Source organism: Salvia splendens, chromosome 9 (assembly GCF_004379255.2).
Source record: "Salvia splendens isolate huo1 chromosome 9, SspV2, whole genome shotgun sequence".
Classification (NCBI taxonomy): domain Eukaryota; kingdom Viridiplantae; phylum Streptophyta; class Magnoliopsida; order Lamiales; family Lamiaceae; genus Salvia; species Salvia splendens.
This window is the reverse complement of record NC_056040.1, coordinates 28,653,412-28,669,793: the sequence shown is the minus strand read 5'-3', so window position 1 is coordinate 28,669,793 and position 16,382 is coordinate 28,653,412. Positions and strand designations below refer to the sequence as shown.

General features: G+C 40.0%; 3 protein-coding genes and 1 long non-coding RNA gene across 5 annotated transcripts; 2 read left to right on the top strand and 2 right to left on the bottom strand.

The window, feature by feature from the left end:
* The first annotated feature begins 2,442 nt into the window (after positions 1-2,442).
* On the top strand, positions 2,443-6,856 carry LOC121747884 (protein PLASTID MOVEMENT IMPAIRED 1-RELATED 1-like). Of its 2 annotated transcripts, XM_042142027.1 has the most exons (4): positions 2,443-2,548; positions 2,876-5,132; positions 5,210-6,380; positions 6,718-6,856. In XM_042142027.1, the coding sequence occupies exons 2-3, from the start codon at positions 2,890-2,892 to the stop codon at positions 6,351-6,353; spliced, it is 3,387 nt and encodes a 1,128-aa protein (XP_041997961.1). In that variant the 5' UTR covers positions 2,443-2,548; positions 2,876-2,889; the 3' UTR covers positions 6,354-6,380; positions 6,718-6,856. The 2 variants fall into 2 exon arrangements, with proteins under 2 accessions (XP_041997961.1, XP_041997960.1); XM_042142026.1 differs by lacking the exon at positions 6,718-6,856 and having other exon boundaries at positions 5,210-6,549.
* On the bottom strand, positions 6,631-8,467 carry LOC121747885 (ankyrin repeat-containing protein ITN1-like). Its single transcript, XM_042142028.1, has 2 exons — positions 7,770-8,467; positions 6,631-7,437 (listed from the first exon to the last, which is right to left on the bottom strand). Exons 1-2 carry the CDS (start codon positions 8,325-8,327, stop codon positions 6,637-6,639), a joined length of 1,359 nt encoding a protein of 452 aa, XP_041997962.1. The 5' UTR covers positions 8,328-8,467; the 3' UTR covers positions 6,631-6,636.
* Positions 8,468-9,252: 785 nt separating this feature from the next.
* LOC121746720 (PHD finger protein ALFIN-LIKE 5-like) lies at positions 9,253-12,188 on the bottom strand. The gene is made up of 5 exons (XM_042140638.1): positions 11,959-12,188; positions 11,712-11,744; positions 10,761-10,989; positions 9,964-10,099; positions 9,253-9,735 (listed from the first exon to the last, which is right to left on the bottom strand). The coding sequence occupies exons 1-5, from the start codon at positions 12,053-12,055 to the stop codon at positions 9,481-9,483; spliced, it is 750 nt and encodes a 249-aa protein (XP_041996572.1). The 5' UTR covers positions 12,056-12,188; the 3' UTR covers positions 9,253-9,480.
* Positions 12,189-13,039: 851 nt separating this feature from the next.
* Positions 13,040-16,078, top strand: LOC121747078. The gene is made up of 2 exons (XR_006039122.1): positions 13,040-13,215; positions 13,949-16,078. It is a non-coding gene; the product is annotated as an uncharacterized LOC121747078 (long non-coding RNA).
* The last annotated feature ends 304 nt before the right edge of the window (positions 16,079-16,382 follow it).

Below are 16,382 nucleotides of genomic sequence, written 5' to 3'. Positions count from 1 at the left end.
GTTTATTTTTGGGAAATTAGTTGTCTTGCTTATACTTCTATAACAGGTTTTCACAAGTCTTAATTGGAATATTTCTTCTGCGTATTTCATTAATGACTCATGTTGCTCAAAACTCTTTAGATAGATTGCTATACCACCTAACGAATATGCGTTGATATTGTCGACAAAATAAGATTATATCTAAACCACATTACCTAGAATTGTTGATAACTTGGATGGGAACACTAAAAAAATCGGAAAATAGTGACAACATCCAATAGCTCAACAATTAGTGACAGAATTAGTGACTGAAAAGTGTCAGTCGCTAATAGTGACAGATTTATCCATCACTAATGCGAAGCAGTCGCCTATAGTTTCCGTCACAGTAACTTTAGTGACGGAAAATTTGTCACTAAAATTTTTTATTGACAAATTTATTAATGATGGATTTGCCGAAACTTGATCTGTCACTAATCTGTTAAGTGAAGGAATTTCACTTGTTAGTGACAGAAATATCCGTCACTAATTGGCGAGTTTTTTTGTAGTGGAAGATCTGAAACTCCATGTAATCTCTAAGTTACCTGCATAGAGTCCCATTATAGCAAATCCACTCCTTATTGTCAAACCGCAGAACCATATCAAATTAGGTTTTTTAGATCTAGTTTTTTATGGATGGGATGCGCAAATTTATAAGCTATTTTCGTCTTCATTACGAGCCTATTTTAATTCATCCCAGGGCAAATAAGTCATACTAACATATTACGAAGATTTAACTTCATTCCAGAATATATTACTTCATTCCAGTAGGTTTTTATCATTCCAATAGGATTATTACTTCATTCCAGTAAGTAAAGGCGGTTTCGCCGTCGCATACCTCTCTTTCTCTCTACAATGTCTGTCACCGCCGCCACGACGCTGGAAAAAAATGGAATGATAGCCTAATTGAATGGTGTGATAAGCACATGGAATGATGTAATAAACTATTTGAATGAAGTATGTGTAGAAGCATTTGAAATCCTATTGGAATGAAGTAAAATACATTTTCCAATGAAGTGATAACGTTTGTGATTGAAGTAATAAACCTACTGGAATAAATCGCATTTTTTAAAGTGAATAAAGTAAAAAATCAGGTCAATGAATTCGAATGAAGCATGTGTTGAATCATTTCAAACCCTACTGGATGTAAGTAAAAATATACTGTAGTTTCAAGGTATTACGTACCGGAATGAAGTAATAAACCTAATACAATGAAGTAAAATAAGCTTGTAATGAAGACCGGAATAATTTACATGCGCATCTCATCAAAAAACTAGATCTAATGGCCCAAATTTGGTCTCTAGTTCGGTCTTTAAAACTGGTTCGACATTGATCACAATTCTACCTGCATATGCCCTATTTCCATATTTTTTTGCGGGAAAATTCAAAGTTTTATTTAGAAACCGAAATAATTTTAAGTTTGGATATTATGTTTAGAAATCCGAATCAGCATTCTTAATTCATTATAAATATCCATATACGTTTTTTTAGCGCTAATTATTTTATTTCATGCTTGTTATTGTAATTTGAAACTACCGTAAGTAAGGAACATTTAGTTATTAACTCACAATTGTTGATAGGAGAAAAGTTATGGAAACATGTATATCGCAGAATTCGGATTCTAACGAATAGTTTATTAAAAAAAGTGAGTAATAGTAGTAATAAATATAAAGATAAAATAGTACAATTCATTTAAAAATAGTCATTAATTAAAAACAAAATCAGTATTTGTAGTGAGTGTTCGGTTGACAAGATTAAATCTCATGATTAAATATGTATCATGTTTGGTTCATAAGATTGAATTCCACAACTTAATTCTAGATGAATAGTCTCATGATAATTAGTCATAGCTTCCCCCTCCAACTAACATAATCTCACAACTTAATCCTAGATGAATAGTCTCATGATATTAGTAATTCGGATTCTAACGAATAGTTTATTAAAAAAGTGAGTAATAGTAGTAATAAATATAAAGATAAAATAGTACAATTCATTTAAAAATAGTCATTAATTAAAAACAAAATCAGTATTTGTAGTGAGTGTTCGGTTGACAAGATTAAATCTCATGATTAAATATGTATCATGTTTGATTCATAAGATTGAACTCCACAACTTAATCCTAGATAAATAGTCTCATGATATTAGTAATGGTAACCGAACGCCACCGTAATTGATTAATCAGTACGAATAGAAAGGTGATGGATTTAAATAATGGGATTTAATTAAAGAATATTGAATTTTATAAGGGAAAATGGAATTGGCCGACGGCGTTTTGGTGCACCGCCCCTGCTATGCTCCCATCAGTATTCAGTAATCAGTAATACACCAGTTTTTAACAATTTAAAAAGGGGCGAAAGTGAGAATTTCATGTAGTATAGGGGCATCACAAAAACGTTTATTTCTGGTAAATGACAGCTTCAAAACCCCAAAATTTTGAATTGAATACTCAGAGAGAGAGATATATAGGGAGACTTGTTTGTACAGACAAATCTAGGAGCGGAACCTACTCCTCAACTATCGAATGATTTTACTTGTAAGATTCCTCACCTCCATTTCTCTACTTGGAAGGATTCTTCATTTCCCCTTCTCCTTCGGTGAAATATGCTTTTCTTGTGTGCTCCGGTTAAGCCTATGTCAATTTGGAAACCTTTTTCTTATAATTTGAGAATCCAATCCCCAAAATCAATCGTCTATCTGTTTCTTTTAGCTCTTCATAGATAGTCAAAGCCTGTATGTTATCACCAAAAAAACAGCCGATTAGATTATTATTTTTTTTAATTTTGCGATTTTTCAATTTTTGTAACATTATTGCGTATGGTTCTGTAATTTATTGGATTTTTTTTTGTGTTAATTTGCTTAGTTTTGGAGGTGAAGATGTTGTCAAAGGCAGATAGCAAAAAGAAGGGTGGTGGGGTTTCAGGAAATGGGAGGCTTTTGAGCGATATCGAAGCGATAAATAAGACGTTTTATTCCGATAAAACGTTAAGTAGGCTCGCTAGTTCTACGGCTAGTAGTCGAGCCAAGTCGATTGGAAAGTCTCATGTTAAGGAGTCAGCTAAGGATTCGTTGGAGAGGGATAAGAAGTCGTCTATTTGGAGCTGGAAAGGTCTCAAGGCCTTGACTCAAGTGAGGAACCGCAGGTTCAATTGCTGTTTCTCTCTCCAAGTCCACTCCATTGAAGGAATGCCCGCGCTCTTTGATGGCACTTGTCTCATTGTGCACTGGAAGAGGCGGGATGCTGAACAGATAACGCGGCCGGTTAGGGTTTGTAAAGGAGTAGCTGAGTTTGAGGATCAGTTGACTCATTCTTGCTCGGTCTATGGTAGTAGAAGTGGCCATCACCATTCAACGAAGTATGAGGCAAAGCATTCCTCGTTGTTTGTTTCTGCTTGTGATGCCCCCGAGCTGGATTTGGGGAAGCACCAAGTGGACTTGACTAGATTGCTTCCTATAACGTTGGAGGAGCTGGAGGAGGAGAAGAGCTCGGGGAAGTGGACGACTAGTTTCAGGTTGTCAGGTAAAGCAAGAGGCGCAACAATGAACGTCAGTTTTGGATATGCTATTCAGAGCAATAACACTGAGGTGTCTTGTGGGAAAAGTGTTTCTGAGATCCCCAGCTTTCAGCGTAACAGCACAAGGATGGAAAAGCCCCTGGCGCCTTCTGAGCAAATGGCGGAACCAGATATTTATCGAGCGGGAAGTCTTCCTGTGAGGTTGTCTGCCTCAAACCGGTACACAGAAGACATAAAGGATCTTCATGAGGTTTTGCCGATGCCAAGGTCAGAACTGCTTGAGTCGATGAGTATACTCTATCAGAAACTGGATGAAGAAATTTCTAATACTTCGGTTGAGAATAAAATGGAGTCTGTTTCTTTATCTTCATGTCTTGGCCTGCACAAAGTGGATCATTCCAGAGCACCTGATGCCGGTGAAGAGAATTGTGGAACTGAATGTGATATTGCTGAGTTTTCGATCGTAGATAAGGGGATAGAAGGCAAAGAATACGTGGGACCAGAAGATGAGATGTTGAAGATTGCTGAAGAGACTGGAAATGGTCTAGAAGCTGACTTTGCTGTTGAGATGGTCCTTGGCTCGGGTAGCTCCTCCGATCTCTCGCCAAAAGAACTATCCTCTGAAGCTCACGAGCAATCAGTACAAACGGGCAACTGCTCTGCGGCAGGAAAAAACATCTCTGTGGAGGAAGCCTCTGAGCGAGAAATGGAATCCCCGCTAAGTTGTGTGACAGAGGCGGCGAATGAAAAATTAGAATCTCAAAATGAAGAGATTGATGCTATATACTTTGAAAATTATTTGGAGGCTAGTTCTGATTATAGAGATTGTAGCAAGGGAAAATCGCTCGATTTGGATGATATTACTAACTCAGTGGCTACTGATTTCTTGGAGATGCTGGGTATAGATCACAGTCCATTTAGCTTGAGTTCCGAAAGTGAGCCCGAGTCTCCAAGAGAGCGTCTACTCAGGCAGTTTGAGAAGGATTCTCTCGCCGAAGGAGGTTTACTCAACTTCGGTATTGAGAAGTATCCATTAGAACTTGCAAGCGACATTCCAATGGGAACTGTCTCTGAGGATTTCCACCATCCACAGATAGTTGAAGGTTTCGAGGAGATGTCTAGGGTAGCGGCAGATGCATTCGGGGCTGAAACTAGGGCCTTGAGGATGGAAGATTTGGAAACCGAAGCCTTGATGCGCGAGTGGGGCTTGAACGAGAGAACATTTCAACACTCTCCACCTGGTGGTTCTGGTTTTGGCAGTCCAATTGATATGCCTCGTGACGATCCTCAGCAGCTTCCTCCCCTGGGTGAAGGTTTGAGTTCCTTTGTGCAGACGAGAGACGGTGGGTTTATACGATCTATGGATCCTGCACTTTTCAGGAATACTAAGAGTGGTGGAAGTTTAATTATGCAGGTGTCCAATCCTGTGGTGGTGCCTGCAGTACTGGGGTCTGGTGTGATGGACATACTTCAAGGTCTGGCATCAATCGGGATCGAGAAGCTCTCCGTGCAGGCTAAGAAATTAATGCCTTTGGAAGATCTAACGGGGAAGACCATCCAACAAGTAGCTTGGGAAGGCGAACTGCATCTGGAGGGACCTGAGAGGTTTGTTCTTGTTATTTTGCTTGGGTACTAATTTATAAACAGTTAACGTTACCATAAAGTGTCTCGTCCTGTTTCAGGCAGGAGTTGGTGCATCAGGAATCCGAAGTAATGAAGAATGTGCATCATGAAAACAAGAACGTGAAAGGTTCATCCCGTGTCCAATCCCTTAAAAGGGACACGGAATATGTGTCTTTAGAGGATCTTGCCCCTCTGGCCATGGATAAAATTGAAGCTCTTTCGGTTGAGGGCTTGAGAATACAATCCGGCATGTCCGATGACGATGCTCCTTCAAATATTAGTGCGCAGTCGATTGGTGAATTTTCTGCACTCAAGGGAAAGACGGTCGATGTTGGTGGCTCCATAGGTCTTGATGGGAGTGGTGGATTGCAGCTGCTTGATGTTAAAGATAATGGTGAAGATGTTGATGGGTTGATGGGCCTGTCCCTAACACTCGATGAATGGATGAAGCTGGATTCTGGTGACATCGATGATGATGATCTAGCAAACGAGCGGACCTCCAGAATACTGGAAGCCCATCACGCTACTTCTCTGGACCATTTTCGAGGGAGGTCAAAGGGGGAGAAGAGACGGGGAAGGAGTAGGAAGTATGGTCTGTTAGGCGACAATTTCACTGTGGCGTTAATGGTTCAGCTGCGCGACCCTCTACGTGACTATGAGCCAGTTGGCACCCCGATGCTCGCTCTCATTCAAGTTGAGAGAGTGTTTGTTCCTCCAAAGCCTAGAATCTACAACACGGTTTCTATGTGGAGGAGCTCTGACGATGATGACGAGGATAAACCAACCAGGGGCGGTGCCAAAGAGGACAATGTTGCGGAAAAGCAGACAGAAGACGAGAGTAACGAGGAAGAGCAGATTCCCCAATACAAGATAACTGAAGTGCACGTGGCCGGATTGAAGGCGGAGCAGGGCAAGAAGAAGCTTTGGGGTTCTGCAAACCAGCAACAGTCTGGATCACGGTGGCTGCTTGCGAATGGAATGGGGAAGAAGAATAAGCATCCGTTAATGAAGTCAAAGGGTGCTCCCAAGTCATCTGCTGCCTCTGCACCAACTTCGACAACTGTGCAGCCGGGAGAGACGTTGTGGAGCATTTCTTCTCGGGTCCATGGATCAGGGGCGAAATGGAAAGAACTGGCAGCACTCAATCCACACATTAGAAATCCGAACATCATCCTTCCAAACGAGACTATCAGATTGCGCTAGGAGGTCGAAACCGGTGTCTAATCAACTGTGAGTAGCTTGATTTTATATGCATATAGAGGCTCTCCTTTGAAGTGAAGTAAAACTTTCATTCTTGCCAGTGAAAAAATGTGAAACAGAGAATATAGGTTTGTTGTTTTGACTTAACATTTATGATTTAATGAGATCTTTGGTCACTTGAAATGATTACAATATGCAATCTTCTTTGTTCCTTGTAACATGGAGTATATTAGTAGTATATCACTTGGTAAGTAAGGATAAAAGAGAATCTTTGGTTACATAAATTCTATTCAAATACATCTTCTTGATCATCACCAATGCCTTCTGAGTCCCTCTCTTTCTCTTTTATCAATCCATACTTCCTCAGAACCCACAAATTCAGACGCAGCACATTCCCGACGAACACAACGACGATGAGTGTGAGCCACGTTAGCACCGATATCTCAGTGACTTCGCGGAGTGTCCCTGCCATGTCACGAGGCGAGATGTGCCTGAGCGTGACAAAGTAGGTGGCCACCTGAGTGCTGATGGCTACCCACATAATCACCATCTGCAGCCACATCCACTTCCTCCGGTTGAGTGGCAGCCCACTCACCAGCAGAAGAATTATGCTCAGTGATGCTAGGAAGGCAGTGGTGTTGAGGATCATGAAAGCGCTGTACACACCGGGCTCTTGGTATGCCATCACAGAGTGGCCTGCGGAGTGAGGGTCGCTCACAGCTTGCCCGTTCTCGTCCACATAGTAGTCGTCCTCCCAGATGCCTCCGGGTGGGGTCAGCCCTGCCTGGAAGGCCACTGTGGCGATCAGCGATGCCACCACCATCAACGCACTCCTCCTCCTCCCCAGCCAGTCCGTGGGCTTGCGCTGTGTGACTGTGAGAGAGGAGAGCCTCTGATGAGATTTTCCTTCATCGGCGATTGAGTCCATATCCTTAGCAGACAAAGCACCCGAGCATAGAAGTGCATGCTCGATTTCCATATCTCTCGTGTCACGAGGACTTTGTCTCAGTAGATCCAATGCTGTCAGTTGATTCTTGTTCAAGACATTCACTTCAACTTGGTCTAGTTGAATCAGATATTTGATCATCTGTTCCACCAAATTCACTTACATCACAGATGTTTGCATGCTTAAAATCTAGTGTTGCCAAGATGTATATTACTAGTATAGTAGTATATGGTGGTGATAAAATGCAAACTGCATCTTTTATACAAACTCCATACGGAATGTTAGGTTTCAAGATTTGATGTCAACCGATGACAAATAACGTCAACAGAAAATGTCAACACAACATCAATCGGTTGACAATAACGTCGTGTTGACATTTTCTAGTTGGCGCTAGCATAAAATCTTGAAATCTAACGGTCCAGATCATAGTTTAGAGTTTATAAAATATATAGAGTTTGCATTTGATTACGTACCCGAAATTGCTTCTGGGCAACAGCAATATGCAAAGCAGTATTGCCATCACAATCCTTGAAATTCAGCAAGCAATCATCATCAGCCAGCAATTTGGCCGCCTCGTAGCGGTTCCACTTGACGCAGAGGTGCAAACCGGTCTCACCTCGGTCGGTGAGCACTCGAGTCAGGCTCGGAGCGAGCGCTACCAACTCAGCCAACACGCCCTCCCGCCCCTTGACTGCCGCCACGTGGAGGGCCGTCCTCCCGTCCGAATCCCGCATCGATGCCACGTCACTATTCACGAGAAGCAGCTCCCTCACGACCTCCGCGTGTCCCTTGGCCGCAGCCAGGTGCATCGGCGAGCGGCCGCGTGAGTCACACTCAGCGGCCAGCTCAGGCTTCCGACTCAGCAGCGCTACGACGAAGCTGCCGTGGCCGAGCATGGCGGCCGTATGGAGCGGCGTTTCGTCGGAGCAGGAAGCTGTGATTTTGTCGAGAATCAGAGGATCCTCAACCATGATTTTCTGTAGCTCCTTCAGATCTCCTCCAAAAGCTGCTTCCGCTAATCTCCTCTCCATATCAGCTGCCGTAGCAAATTCACGGTTGTTGAAGAAATTATCTGATTGCGGCTGTTGTTGCCTCAAATCTAACTACTATTGAAGTGAGTTGAAAAATCAAATAAATAGGCTTCGAGAAAAGGTTGACGAAAATAAAGGTCGTTTCTTTCTACTCCTACTTTGCCATATATTTTGGGACATATTAATTAAGGAATAATATTTCATTAACTTTACTAATCATACTACTCTCACATCTCTTAAAAGTATTGATGTATTGAATAATAAATTCGTTCACATAAAGCACGTCAAAAGGCAAGTGCTCGGTATTTCAGGTGACAGAATATTCAACATCCATTATAAAAATAGATAAGTGTAAGAATGTTTTACGAATCAAGCCTGACCGTAATTATATTCAAATCCTAATAGGTTTGTAGGGATTAATATCTAAATTGAGACCATCTCATACAAGATTCTTGCGTCGTATTTCTCCACTCCATAGTAATAGAATCATGTTCTCATTTTGGGCGTTCTATAGTTATAGAGTCATTTCATCTTTTTAGTAAAAAATAACACATTTTCTCACATTTACTTTTCTCTCTCTTACTCCCTCCTTCTCATATTTCCTTTTTAGTTCGTCTCACAATAATATGCACTTTTGTTAATTTTGAAAACTATTTTCTCTCTAATGAGATGATGACTCATTCTCTATTAACAATACTTTAATTATTTTTTCTCTATCTCTTTCTTATTTTAAAAATTTTATATTAAAACTTGTGACGAACCCAAATTGCATATTTTTTTAGCAAATTGAGTATTTTATACTCTCTACTTTTTCCTCTCTATTTTATTATCTTTTATTTAATATATTACACACATTTTTTAAATTTTAGTGCCAGAAAGAAATACCTCAACTACAATAGAATACAGGGAGGAGTAAGAGAGGGAATTTGGTGCAAGAAAAGTGAATTGGATAAATAAAAAGTTAATGACAGCGGAGTGCAGATGTTTCAAGCTTTTACAAACCCTCTACACCGACCTATTGCATCTAAATAAACAGTAGCTAACTATCATCACAAATACGACTGACTATTAAATAGAGTGCTCAGACATGTCTTAATCTTCTGATTCTTCTTCACACAACTAGATGGTTAGCAGCAGCCACAATTACAACTCGTCAAGGCCGTGCTCTTTTATTAGAGCACGACGGGCATTTGTATTGCTTGATGTGCTCGGCCCTAGCAGGAGTTATCTTCACGCATTTCCCATGGAACCATCTCTCACATATGTCACAGCAGATCCAGAACTCGTCCTGTGCGTAGTTTTCTCCACATGCTCCACACAACGTATCACCATGCTCCTCCTCCTCATCCTCCTCTTCTTCGTCTAATCCCTCACTCTCATCCTTTGATGGGGGCTTGGATATTTTTTCCTGTCATTCACAAATCCAAGCCCCAAATTGGTTGATTACCAAGGTGAAAGAAGTTCACACGGCATGAATCGATTGGCTTGCAAGACAAACATTTAATTGCTAACACAAAGTAATTAACAAACCACCAATTCATTAACTACTTTGTATAGAGGTCAAAGCTAAATACAGAAATTTTTATCAAGACAGTAATGTGCATGTCTTCATGAACAACTGAGACAAGGATTTTACCATTTTTAAGTTTGGCTTAGATTTGCTTCCACTGTGAGTTGTGACACCCAATTTATCTTTGAATTGCATCTTTGAAGCCCCAGTCACAACTTCAAAAATTGTAGGAAGATCGTTTATCATATTGAATAGGCGTTTCCTGCATCCATAAACCACGGGAAGAAGCTAAATACAAAAAGGCAAAATAGCTCATAAAATTTCAAGCAAGTCCAAACTCTGTTTCCAAATGGCAAAAGTGCTACTCAAGTATCAAGAGTAAGGAAATCTTACATTAAGATATAAGAACTTTGTACATAACCCAAAACTGGGTAGATGTTATCTAAACATCACTTCGAACCCCCTTGTTCAAAAGAATGGCACCCCACAAGACAATTAACAACATCAAACAGAACTCTTTTATACTGCAATCCCAATGGTGCATTAGAAAATAGGTGTAAGTTCAGTAACACAACCAACTGCCAAAAAGTTTCAATTGTAAAGAATGCTCAGGGTAAAATTTATGGAAAAGTTATGGTCATAAGAGGACAGCCAAATGAGTGGAAGAAAGAATACAATAATTCTTCAAATCATCAGCACATGGAGAGTCGGAGACAAAAACATCCAGTAGGTATTTGAAATGCAGAATAAAGTTGAGAATAATATCAAGTCATATCTTCAGCATCAAAGCGATTTTCCTTCAATAATACCAAACCTCACAAAGATGAGATGACTGAAGAAAAGAATTCAACATAGAGGAAACAAAACAAATTTGTTTTTCAAAAGGATATTCTAAAGAATTCAGAACTTACAAATTACCCTACCTGTCAGCTTTATCAAAACCAAATCTTGCACCAAAATAGAAAGCAACAGAAAGTAGCCATGCATCGCCGTGGACAGCAACTAGAGCCAACCAGTCTTTCTCTTGCATGCCATCTCTAGCAAAGTTTATACCTAAAGCAGGCTCTGGTAGCTCCGGAGGCACCTCCTCAGCAGGAAGATTAACTTCCCACTGCTCGGTAGGAAATCCATAAAGGCACAGATTCTCCTTCTCTACAAAATTTTCAATGTTTGTGAACACAATATACAATTTTGTGGACTAGGTAGTATGTAGTGAAGCAGACACCAAAGATAAGCTGTATCAACAAGCTACATGATACACTGATATGCCAAAAATATAAGCGCTAACAAAGAACGAGCATGAGCACAACATTGTACACTACAACTAGAAAGGAAGGGGAAACCAGTAAACCGACTCTCAAGATTGCATAAAATAATAAGCAAAAATATAAGGATAACTGTGGGAAAGTGTTTGAGCATCAGATGCTTGGACAACTGAAACAGATACACATTGCTTTGGTTCACATACAACTGAGAGCAGAGAAAAGCAATCCCAAATTTATTATTAAAAAATGAAATATAAACATAAAAACGGCTATAAGCAAGAAATTATCCTTTGCAGCAAAATTATTTGCAAAAAAACCAAGGAATCACCCATAAATTCACCCAAAAAAACGGCTATAAGCAAGAAATTATCCTTAAGCAATGATTTCATCACATGTTTTTCCATGACAACAAATTTAATACTATCAGATACCAAAATCAATATCATAAAATACTCAGCCAAGGAACAGCTCACATCTTAATAGATTTGTACTCACATCCATACAAAAGAAAGCGAAATTGTCCACCAAATAAGCAAACAAACTACAGAATCACCCATAAATTCACTCTACTAAACCACTCTAATCAACCACACAACTCCAATTACTCACCAGGATCGCAGCGTTGAAAAAATTCTTCAACATCTGAAAAAGGAAAAAAAAAACAAGCACAAATTCAGTATGACTTAGAGCGCTACAAACCAAACAAATAGAAAACCCTAAAGCTCGAAAATTACATCGAAAAGACTACCCAATTAGACCAGAAACCCTAAATATCGAAAAAACACAAATAAAGCTAGAGACAATTCCAATTAAACCAACGAGAAATGACAAAATTGAGAAACAAAATACAACATACCGGTGGTGAGAGCTTTGATCAAGCCAATACGCCTACCCTTGAAATCTCGGAAGACCTCTTCCACAGTGCGAGGGCTTTTGTGCGCGCCAACCTCCATAGCTAATCCGTACAATTTTTCACGCACAAACACGCTGCAGTGTGTGTTTTGCAGTAATAGTTTCAAATATAAACTTGCAAGTCAGGAGAGGGAGAACACAGAAAGGGAATGAATGTTAAGGGCATTACTGGAGTTCCTGTGGATTGCTGGGGGCGTTTTGGGAATATCAGATATGGGGGTGTTATTTTGGATAGGGGTTTTTCGGAAATTACACTTTGATCCCCACACAAAATATGTACAAATGCTATACTCCTTGGTCCTCAACTTGATTAGCCCGTACTTGGACTGCAACCCGTGGGTTGACTCGACCGTCCCCATTGTTGGACCAGCAGCCCCATCTCCACGCTGGAGCGAGCCCACCAAGCCACTTGGGGACGCTAGTGAATCGGTCTCGTCAACCGTTGTTAGAGAATATTATATATATTTATTCTATTAATTTAATATATTATATCTATATATATGATATATATTCTTTTAATATATTTTATATAATATGTATTATGTTGGTGTTCGGTTGCCATGACTAATATCATGAGACTATCCATCTAGGATTAAGTTGTGGGATTATTTTAGTTGGAGGGGGAGGCTATGACTAATTATCATGAGACTATCCATCTAGGATTAAGTTGAAGGGTTCAATCTTATGAACCAAACATGATACATATTTAATCATGAGATTTAATTTTGTCAACCGAACACCCCCATGTATATTCTATTAGTATATGTAAAATAAAATAAATTATATATAAATTAATATATACTCCATATTTATTTTCGGTTTTTCAGTTTTTTTGAAAATTTGGTTTTTCGATTTTGGTTAGGTTTGGATTTTGAACTAAATTCAATTTTGGATTTGATTTGATTTTGGCAAAAAACGAACCGAAACCCGAGTGCTCACCCCTAAATATGGCCCAACATATACTCAGAGCAATTGTTGGGCCCAATTATAATTCAATCAGTATCTAACAACTCCGTTTTCATAAATAACGCGAAGATAACGATTCTTCACCGCATTGATTTCTTCATGCGTGACAATATTGTTATCCAGCTCCAATTGCAGAAAGAAGTCTTCTCCCACCTCCGATCTGAATTTTATTTTTTGTCTGAATCAACTCGATCAATCATGAGTTTCCTTTTCGGGAAGAGAAACATCCCAGCAGGTTGTTATCTACAAATTTGTGGTTATTTTTCGCTTTATTTTTAATGCAAGGTATTGTTTTTGAGATATTGAATTAGACACGCGATTAAGGTTCTGAATCATTGAGAGTTGTTGAGGTTATGATCTTGATCATGAAACAACTCTTGTCTCTAGATAAAATTTGGGTTTGGGTTAGCTAAAGATTATTTTTAGCTTTTAATGATGGTATGTCATTAAGATAAATGAAGTTTATCACCCGCGAATATTGTTTTATAAGCTAATTGGTCGTCTGTCCAATCCTGGTTAGAATCGTGATTAGTATAACCTACTATATACTAGCCATTAGGAGTCCTGATTTACTTTTACTATAAATAATAGGTATACCTTACTTTCCACTCACATCTATTATAAAACTAATATATAAAAGGGTCTCACATTCCACTATATTTTATCAGAAACTACATTGCAGGGTGAATGAAAAATGAGACGCAACTTATCTTTGATTTTGCTGGTTTAAACTTATTTCTAGTATCCTGCAATTATTGAATGTGCTTTTGTGATCAAAAGGGAGATGATGAATAAATCATAGCCCTAGTTACGTTCAGAATTCAGAAAGTAATTTTGCCATCACTTTCTGCAGAATTTGCCTTGTTTACGTTATAGTTTCCTTAAAAGTTACAATTTGATGTCTCACAATTGGGAAGCTACTCCTTTTTTAGCAGATGAATTGATTAGGGTTCTATATTTGTTTGAAGGAAAGCACGGTAATTACCTTCATGGCGAAGGCGGAAACAAAGAAACAACCAAAGAAAAAGATGGGAATCAAGCTTCGGTCGTCCAAGCCCCGGTCGCCGGTAGTGTTCAAGGACGGCAAGAAACGATGCAGAAATTCTAATCTGGTCCCATAAATACCTATCCTTCGGGGGCGGCTCACACTCATCAAAAGCACGTTGGGAGCCATTCCTCTCCACGTTCTTGTTCTTACGTGACAAGATCTCGAAGAGAATACCCTCCACGTCTTTCAGGTGATCGAACCCATGAATGAGGCGATGAAACAGATGGAGAGTATAATTACAAGGTTTTTCTGGGGTTAGAACAATGACATCAGAAGAATGCATTGGATTGCATGGGAGTAGATTCAGAGACATGGCGGAGGCGTTTAGCATGAAATTGTGGTGGAGATTCAGAGAAAGACTGTCTCTTTGGGCAGAGTTTATGTTCAAAATGTATTGTCATACCGCCTCCCCGTCGGAGGTGAAACCCCTGAAAAAAAGCAGCCCCATTTGGAGATGAATGATCCAGGCCAGAGCAAGGACTCACCTGCACATGATATGTTCTATCGGAGATGGGGCCTTAGAACTCTGGGATGACATATGGTTGAATGATCAGTCGATTAGAGGCATGGGCCACCCAGAGGTGAACCTACCGCGAAAACATGTCCGCGATCTGTGGACTGATAACAAATGGGATGAGGCAAAAATCAGAGCAGCACTAGTGCCTCTCGGAGCGCCGGATGATTTGGTGGAGAAAATTATAGGAGTACCGAATAACGGAGAGAGTAAAGACACTGCGAGATGGAATTCCACAACACATGGAGACTTCACTACCTCGTCGGCATGGGAGATTATTAGGCATCAGCACGAAAAGGTGGAGATATTTCGGCTCATATGGACTCCATCCTTATCTCCTTCTATGTCGATTTTCATTTGGAGACTCTTGGCTAATAGGGTCCCGGTGGATGCAAATTACAGTGGAGAAACATTCACCTTGCGTCGAAATGCAGGTGTTGTAAGAACTCAAGTGAAAAGACACGAGAGCATCTCTTTATTCAAGGAGCTACATCGGCAAAAATATGGAGGTATTTTGCTAATCGTTTTCTAGATGCTCCAAAATTTCTAAGGGATATGACAGATATGGAACTACGAATCCGGTGGTGGAAATCAAACGCGATGCAAACAACAAAAGATCACGCCAATATCCTCATCCCTTGCTTGATTCTATGGTTCATCTGGACCGAGAGAAACTACGTCATTCACAAAGGTGCTACCTTTAGCAGCGGCAGTGTAATTGAACAGGTTCAAAATCACCTACAAAGGGCTATCCTTGAAAGGAAGCTACAAGGGGCACAATGGAAGGGATTGACCCCTAACGTTACCTTTAACCTCCCGCAGCCAAAGGTGAACAAGGCACCTCGATCACAAGTGGTTTGGTAGCAACTCCCGCAGCGGGGTTGCGTGAAGATTAACACCGATGGGGCCTTCATAGGAGTGACCTTGATGGCGGGTGGAGGAGGAGTCATTCGGAATGACCAAGGAAGAATTTTAAGGGGATTTGCAGATCATTTCTTTGCGAGGTCTGGCGTTGAAGCTAAACTAAAGGCGGTACTCAGAGGTCTTGAGTTGGCCAGAGGTCTTGGGGGAAATATTTGGATAGAGGTTGATTCACAAGAAGTGGTTGGCATGATCGAAACAGGGAAACGAGGGGCTGCGAAACATCGACGTGTTTTAACGGAGATCAGGAATAGGCTCAGAGACTTCCAGTTCAAAATCACGCATATTCATAAGGAGGGAAACAGGATCGCTGACTATCTCGCAAAACAAGGGGGAAGGCAAGAACAACGATTTGAATTTAAGCAAGAATCGGCCCCACCTTTTGTGAATGCCCTAGCCCGTATGAATAGACTCCACATTCCAAGAGTATGGGGGTGCCGAGAGTTCTTCTTTAGATCACGCCACCTCCTCACCCTAGCTCTTGATGTTTTTTTTCTTTTTGTAATTCATGATCTTGTTTTGCAAGCCACTTTTGGGCAGCATGTAAAATTACAGTTGATGATATGAAGGGACGAGGGACCCACGAACCCTCCACCACTAAGGTGTTAAAAATAACTTATTCAACTCACTTTTCTTTATATTTCTTAGAACTCATGCTCATACCAAATGTGACTCATATTGTGAGACAAAAATAATACATATTATAATAAGTTGGACTTTTAAAAGAAAATAAAAGGAAGAAAATTGCTATGATCTTCAATTTATCTCGAGGGTTCTAGCTAGAGTAGCAAAGCTATTGAAGACTTTCTTAAAGATTAAACGAATTTTCTTCTCCTCTTTTGTGCTAGTGAATACATTTTTTATTCATAATCATAAAGTGGAATGATCTAGAAAATGAATAAGAGATACGTGTAAATTA